Source organism: Phoxinus phoxinus, assembly GCF_949152265.1.
Source record: "Phoxinus phoxinus genome assembly, chromosome: 8".
NCBI classification, from domain to species: Eukaryota; Metazoa; Chordata; class Actinopteri; order Cypriniformes; family Leuciscidae; genus Phoxinus; species Phoxinus phoxinus.
In genome coordinates this window covers 23,235,550-23,243,715 of record NC_136883.1, presented here as the reverse complement: position 1 = coordinate 23,243,715, position 8,166 = coordinate 23,235,550, and the positions used below count along the sequence as shown (strand labels likewise).

Below are 8,166 nucleotides of genomic sequence, written 5' to 3'. Positions count from 1 at the left end.
CAGACAGGAAAATCGGTGATACAATGTATGTTGTAAGAAAATGCAAGTATTTTTTAATTTTTTTAACTTGGATGCATTTAAACCTGTAACCTTTAAAATAGCATAATATATATATAATATATAAATATATATAAAAAGCAGTTATAATGTATTGTAATAATATATTTCACAATATCATTGTTTTTGTTTGTTGATTTGTTACTTTAAAAGAGACTTGTACTTTAAAAATAACATCTTGGTACATGCATGGTAATGTACTTTAAACATAACATCTTGTTAATATAGTACTGGCCCTGTCACTGATTATTATATATGTATGAGTAGAGTCAAACGTTTGTCAAAATTGTTAGATATTAGACTTAGATAGATGCGGTCAGAGCCAAGATCTTGTGTGTCTCAATAGATGTCCAGCTGGTCCCAGAAGTCACAGAAATGGTCCCTGTCCCCGTGTTGTGGGTGTGACTGTAGAGTCAGGTTCAGGATGGGCCAGTCTTCTGTAGCCGTGTACCGTGGCCAAACAGCGAGCCTCTGCTTTCTGCAAAAGTGTGTCTGTTCACTTCGAGAATTTGGGTCCCCCGTGTGGGCAAACGCTCCCCAGTGGCACGCCATTCGATTGGCCAGAAGGCTCTCTTGAGGTGTAAGTGTGAAGTTTGTGCTGGGGGCGGAGTCAAACAGAAAGGGAAGCTCCGCCCCATGGCAGGTGTGATTGTAGCAGAACGGAAGCCCCGCCCATATGTTGGGGTCAGATGGAGCATGGTCAAATACATACAACCAAACAGATCCACCAGCTCTTACTCCAGAACGAGCAGACCATCGAGCCGGACACAGGAACACATAATCGGTCACAATCTGCAAAAATAAAGGCCCAAAGCCCAACATTGTAAGAACATATAATGCCTAACCCAAACCTCTGTCTTGTGCTGTTTATAGGATGCTGAAGTCTTACCTGTGAAAGCATTACTCGTCTGTCCTGGTTTCGGTAGAAGGGAATGTATTTGTGCAGAATTCTGAACGCATGTTGCTTAAAAATGGCGACAGTGTAGAGCAAACATTCCAGCACTGACACAGACTGGTTGAAAGTGCCGTACACAAAGACTACGCCTTCCTCAGAGGTTGTACCTACAGTGCAGACCAGAAAACTCACAAAGGTAAACGATGAAAATCGTACATAATAATTTAAAATACAATGTAAAATAGAATGGTTAAATACAATGTAAGCTTTGGTTGAATTTGTCCCACAGCAGTTATTTTCTATAGTAATTAGATCTATGTGTATTTAACCCAGAATGTGCTGATGTTGTTGTTGGAGTATATATAAAGTATCAGAAACCTAGAATAACAGGCTTGTAACTCTGCCAGTTGCCTGTTTGGAAGGCTGTGATTGGCTGTTCCTGGATAAGCTCTCCATCAATGAATGGCCCCCATGTCTCAAAGACCTCTAGGAAATGGAAGGGGTTGATGATCTTAGAACCTTCAAAAGACAGAATTAGATTTTAGGTGAATGATTTCAGTGTTTGTACAGTATATGTCTGATAGATGTCTGATATTTTTGTCTGATGCATTTATTACATGGCTCCCTGAAATCCTTGATTCTAATTGGCCAATTGGAACATTATGCATTATATTTTTATATAATGTTCACTAAATTGTATATTTGAATGTCGTCCCAGATAAAACCATACAGTATTACCATATGCTTTTGTTCACATAATAAAATAAATTCTGCATAAATTAATATTTAATGTTCATTTATTAATTTATTTGGCAAATAGCTGTGTATTAAGAGGGATAAAGCAAAATAAACCCAATCAGGATTATGCAAACCCCTCAATTCTGTGTCTGTATGAGTCCGTGTGTAACATGTATGAGTCAGTGTTATTTCAATATTATTTATATACTATTATAGTATTTATTCATATATTGAATTAGCTTTTATTTTTCAGTATTTCATTTTAGCTAAAGTTTTAGTTATTTTGTTATGTGCTTTTGTCATTTTTTATATTTATTCCAATTCAATTCTAATTCCTATTTTATTAGAATCACTGAGGTATTTTAGTATCAGTGATACTATATTTATATTTAATTTATATTTTACTATTTTTCATTTTCATTTTAGTTAGTCGTTTGATTTTAGTTTAGTTAATTGTAGTATTATTTTTAAATATGTCTATATAGTTTTTATTTATTTTTATTTTAAATGAGAAATAAGTTGAACTTTTATAAATTTTATTGTATTTCAGTTAATGTTTATTTTATTTCAAGTATTGAAAATGTTTTTTAATGGTTTTAAGTTTGCTAACCTTCAACTTAAATTTTTTCTCAGTCAGTTACCAAGGCAACATTTCTAATTAAAGTTTTTTAAGTTTTTCATTTAAAATTTTATATTTTACTTTTTTACTTAAAATTTTACTATTTTATTTAAATTAATGAAAACTTTTGTATATAGTTTTCGTTAACATTAACAACTCAATGTAACAACAATGTAAGTATGCATGTACCTGTTTTAACCTGGGCGTTGAGTACAACATGTGAACTGAGAGAGCGCAGGCAGGGCAGATCAAATGCTGAGCAATTAGTTTGTTTAGCAAAATCCCAGCCCAGTTTCACAGCATCCCATCTACAACATAATAATCACCATTATTATCAGCGTCATCATAATTTCTGTATTATCTCAGGTGGCTAAGGCTCTGTTCTAAACGGTCAATGTGATTTTGCCAAGTAAGACAACATATTTTATTGATCCTGGAACAACATTCCAACATCCAGGAACTTGTTGCACTTGGTAAAATCAGGGTCCAGTTGCATAAACATATAGCCATTATGTTAAGTCTGTATCTTAAAGGCCCACTGAAGTGCCTTCATTCAATGTGTTGTAATTTCCACGCCGACAGGGCGGGACATATCGAACAGCTCCTCCCCCTTTTTTTTAAGTAGTCAATAGCGTTTAGTTTTACAATAGCATTCTGTGCAAAATTCAACTGGATCCGATATGTTTTGTGGTATGCGCCAACTCGCGCATATGATCCACTCTGTGCTATCTTATCGTGTCTCTGGAACGGAGCTGCGGCAGTTCGGGTCACACTGACGTAAAACCTGCAAAACTTAATTCGCCCCACTGGAAAGCATATTTACACTGTCTGAATCGTTCCCTTATATAGTACACTATGTGCCATTCACTATGTAGAAAATAGTAAATGTGTGAAGTTGTGAACAAGTGACCGTTTTCAGCCGCAGCTTCAACGGGGGGCGGGACACTTTAGATCCCAGAGAGCATTTGATTGGATAGAAAATCTGAAGAGAATCTGAAGTGCAGCGTGATGCCATCAAAATCATTGATCCATTGGCGGAAGTGAGATACTGTAAGTTTTGAATGCTTATATCTTCTAAATGCGAATTTTGTCTTCTTTTTGTTTGGAGCCAGCTTATAGATAAACTTAAAGGTATAGCGGAGGATTTTCTTTTTCCGGGTGGGTAGTCTATACTATTGGTCCACCTAAGTGTCAATCATTCTGGTGATATGTTTACGTAAGGCCGTCGTACGTGCTCGTCCCCTCGTCCCTATAGTTTTCGCTTTCTGCGCATGTGCACTTTCAGGTGTATTATGTGTGATGGCTGAGGGTTGAAAGAGAAAAAATGTATACAAAGTGTATGATAAGAAGAGAAAGGCCGCAGAATATAGAAACACGACCAGAGTGATTTTGGGTGAATATTTCACACGCTGTTGGCGCTAAAAGCACAGGTTGGGCTTCCCACTGACGCTGCAGTCACGAAGATTCTACTAGACAGGTAAAGTTTGTCATGCTATTTGGAGAAATCCATTTAAAATCACTGCTAGTAAAAGTTAATGTAAGCTATGATTAGCGATGCTAGCCCTGCCTCTCGGGAGCAAATAGAGTGTTGCGCATGTGCATTTTTAAAAAAAATTGGAGAGGGCGGGTCTTTTCTAAAATTAGGAAAGATCCTCCGCTATACCTTTAAGGCTAACATATTCATAAAAGCCAAAAAACTTCCATTTTGATTTCATGGGGACTTTAAGACCTATAGTATAACCAACTAGCAGTTAGTCAAGGGGCAATCAGTCTTGTATCAAATTAGACCAATCGTTTTTATGTAACTGGCATGACAAAGTTATGAAGAAAAAAACGTGATGACTAACTTTTAAGACTCTTAGCAGTTTCTGCCACCGGCCCCAAGTTCACCGTTCCAAAACCTAAAAGCTGCCTATAGAGGAGTTCATGGCATCATAGACGTGCAACCGATGCAAGAGGTAGGCCTAAGTAGAAATTCGCTAAGATAGGCTACCTTGATTTGCTCAGATTCTCAAAGGCGGCACTGCATTTATTCTTCACAGAGAATTAATTAATTGTTTGCGTGCTATATGCTTTCTATAATAACAAGATGTTAATGTCAAACCGATTGGCTCCATGCAGGCCACAAGGCAGCTGACAAGGTTTTGGGAAAGAGGTTAAGAGTGTTTTATGTGTGCTTTACCTGGTTTTCAGTGGCAAAGAGAATGGTAAACTCTGAATGGCTGCATGTCTAAACAAAGACTCACTGCTCTCCATCATTAGATGAAGACACACTGATTGGGCTCCAGCGCTCTCGCCAAACAGTGTAACCTACACACATGCAAATATACAGTAATTAGATGTCCAGACTGATCATTCATCCACCCCCATGCGCTCTGATACCTTTTTTGGGTCTCCTCCAAAAGCTGCAATGTTTTCTTGGACCCAGCGCAATGCTGCCTGCTGGTCTAGAATCCCATAATTCCCCACTGCAGAGCTATCAGGATCTTTGCCTGTGACTAAGAAGCCAAATGCACCTAAACATTGACCACAACATCTTACAAACTTGCTCATTCAGATGTCGGCACACACACCAATATGGAAAATGTAATGCTTTTTCACTAACCAAGACGATATTCCATGTTTACAACCACTGTGTTGCTATAGTTACTGATGAAGCGGCCATCGTACAGAGGTTTAGAGGCGGAGCCAGCGATGAAGTCACCGCCATGAATCCACACCATCACTGGTAGTGCTGTTACTATCGGCAACGCCAGGTTGACGCTCACAGGTACAAACACATTTAGATATAGGCAGTCCTCGCTAACCTGTGTACAGTAAATGCATAATCAGCATTCAGACCATCAGTAAGAAACCTTTCTTAGATTAATATTGCTAGCTTGTTGTCAGGGTGTTGCTATGTGATTGCTAAAGTGTTCTTAGTCTTTCTTAGCATGTTGTAATGTGGTTGCTAGGACATTGCTTGATTGTTTTTAGGATGTTGCTATGCGGTTGCTAAAGTGTTCTGAGTCTTTCTTAGGATGTTGGAATATGGTTGCTAGGGCATTGCTAGATTGTTGTCAGGGTGTTGCTATGTGATTCCTAAAGTTGTTTGGGTGTTTTTAGCATGTTGCAGTGTGGTTTCTATGTAGTTGCCAGGGCATTGCTATGTGGTTGCTAAAGTGTTTTGAGTCTTTCTTAGCATGTTGGATTGTGGTTGCTAGGGCATTGTTAGTTTGTTGTCAGGGTTTTGCTATGTGGTTGCTATTTTTTTTTAGTGTTTTTAGCATGTTGCAGTGTGGCTTCTAGGTAGTTACCAGGATGTTGCTATGTGGTTGCTAAAGTCATCTAAATCTTTTTGATATGTTGTCGCCAGGGCATTGCTATCTGGTTGCCAGGATGTTTCTATGTGGTTGCCAGGGCATTGCTATGTGGTTGCTAAAGTGTTTTAAGCATTTCTTAGTGTTTTGCTTTGTGGTGTTATACGCCGTTGCTGATGTGCTCTGAATGTTTCTTTGCATGTTGCAATGTGGTTTCTACAGTGTTGGTAGGTGGTTGCTAAATTGTTCTGAGCATTTCTTAGAATGTTGATATGTGGTTGCTATGCAGTTGATGACATGCTCTAAATGTGTTTATATGCAATTATGCATAATTTCAGTGTAGTTTCTAGGGCATTGCTAGGTAGGTGATTGCTTATAGGCCCAAGTCATAATAACTTATATTCAGGCTTATAAACAGTGCAGGGTGACTAATCTTTTAAAAAACCTCTAACCTTAATTATGAGCAGCTGTAACACTGAATATTTTATGCGTGCACTATGCAGATACTTCTCTAGATGTACTGTATTTTAATAGGTGGATGGTTTTAAAATGTGTAATGATTACAATGTTGCATACCTTAGGACACAGCCGAGAGAACTCTCCAGCACACATCTGCATGCACGCGGGACGGGGAAATGTGGCATCATACGTGTACGACCAAGGTGACACGGGTGAAGGAGGAGTCCAGCGTTTATGTCCCACAGGAGGGTCGGCAAACGGAACGCCATAAAACACATGAGCTTTGTCCAAAGTACGGCCTCGAACTCGCCCGAGATGTGTGATGACCACTGGATCTTCACTAGCAGTATCACCCAGGCCATCAGAGGTGTTATCCAATGAATTAATTATGCATTCACCATCACATCCCACTTTATTCAAGTCTTCATGCCCAGTAATATCCATCTCAGGCTCCTTGTGTACAATATTATCATCTTCAAAATTACTTTCATTACATGCAGTCCTGGTTGTTATGGAATCAGCTGCTGAATGGATATCACTTGATTCAGCCACTGTGTTTCTTGAAAAATCATCAGTACTAGCATATAATTCTAGACTCTTAAGAGCGTTTAAAGACTCACCTAGAAAAACGTCATCCAATCTCTCATGTACTTCATTTTGTTCAGTATTTGGGATGTTAAACATCATGGTCCGAGTCCCAGTTGTGTGTACATAGAAGGTCTTTTGTTGAGTTTCACTTTCTTGTCTTCCTCTAACAATTGGCATCATTGAAAGTAACGTAACCACAATCAATATAGTAGCAGACGACATCGTGATGGCCTTTCAAACTGAGGTGTAGATTCAGAGAGCCAATCAAGATAGAGTTAGTTTAGTTCCACTCATTTCAAAAGAAGAATCTCAGCTGCCCAGATCCACAAACAGATGCTTGCAGAAAGTGTTGTGCTGTAGATTCCCAGTTATTGCCGTCTGTAACTGTGATTTGTCTTTAATCTGCAAGCAGAGAGTATGTAGAGGAATCGGACTCTGTCTTGTGCGCCTGTTGAATTTCACGTGACATCAATGAGTTAAAATGTCACAAACATTTCAGTCTCTCTCACACACAAGAGCGCTATTGTGAAACAAATCAGATTACAGGCAGTGAGAGGTCAGGATATGGTAAATGCACAGGCCATGCTGTAAGCTAATGTTTAGTATATTTATATACAACAGAATCACATAAAGTTAATTTTCAATGTATAACAAATTACAAAATGCAAAAAAAAAAAAAACCTTTTTTATCATGTAATATGTAATTTGTCTTGTCTCAGTTACCTCCTTAGATCAGTAAGTCTCATACTAATATAGCCTGAACTGAGATTTTTTTAAGTTTTTTAGAAGATATTTTGAAGAATGTTGGTAACCTAACATTGACTCTTTTTTTCCATACTGTGGAAGTCAATGGGCACCAGTAAATGTTACCGATATTCTTCAAAATATCTTCTTTTGTGTTCAGCAGAAGAGAGAAACTAATAGAGGTTTGGAACAACTTGAGGGTGAGCAAATGATGACAGGATTTTCATTTCTGGGTGAACTGTCCCTTTAAATTACTTTTAATTGAATTGAATTTTAATTGAAAATTGTTTAAACATTTTTCAGAGGTGTAAGAAACAAACACGAATGCAAAGATGACTCTTAAAATAAGTTTACTCATTAATTTTAAACTAGATTCTTTAACAGATTTCTCATGTTCTTCATCTCTGACATCCTTATGTATAATTAACCTAGGTGTGTGTACATCCTACAAAAATGGATGACACATTACTCATGCACTAATAGAGCACTGCTGATTGATTACTCAGAAAAATAAATACTTCCAAACATAATTCGTAACTTGTGACTCATATGTTCTCACTCACGGCCTACAGTGTGCTATACGTACACTCGTTTCCATGGTTACGGTAAAATCATCAGGAATGCGTCGTGACTTCATTGGTTTGTGTGTGAAACACACAACAACTGAACTCTCAGCCACCATACTGTGTATCTTTAACAGCACTATTACACACAGTCACACGTTCACGCTTCATAATGTAACACACTTTAGAAAGTTTATTCAAGTA

General features: G+C 37.9%; 1 protein-coding gene across 1 annotated transcript; it reads right to left on the bottom strand.

Moving 5' to 3' along the window:
• Positions 1-192: 192 nt before the first annotated feature.
• Positions 193-7,072, bottom strand: LOC307002674 (crystal protein). Its single transcript, XM_079620513.1, has 8 exons — positions 6,185-7,072; positions 4,915-5,116; positions 4,692-4,825; positions 4,492-4,619; positions 2,499-2,617; positions 1,331-1,471; positions 947-1,119; positions 193-849 (listed from the first exon to the last, which is right to left on the bottom strand). Exons 1-8 carry the CDS (start codon positions 6,875-6,877, stop codon positions 397-399), a joined length of 2,043 nt encoding a protein of 680 aa, XP_079476639.1. The 5' UTR covers positions 6,878-7,072; the 3' UTR covers positions 193-396.
• Between the last annotated feature and the right edge of the window lie 1,094 nt (positions 7,073-8,166).

Excerpts from the sequence above, each read along its gene's own strand:
- LOC307002674 (XM_079620513.1), bottom strand. The coding sequence starts at position 6,877 with ATGTCGTCTGCTACTATATTGATTGTGGTTACGTTACTTTCAATGATG. Across the intron at positions 4,620-4,691 it reads TTGGAGGAGACCCAAAAAAG|GTTACACTGTTTGGCGAGAG; the intron begins GTATCAGAGCGC and ends GCATGTGTGTAG. Across the intron at positions 2,618-4,491 it reads TCTTTGCCACTGAAAACCAG|ATGGGATGCTGTGAAACTGG; the intron begins GTAAAGCACACA and ends ATTATGTTGTAG.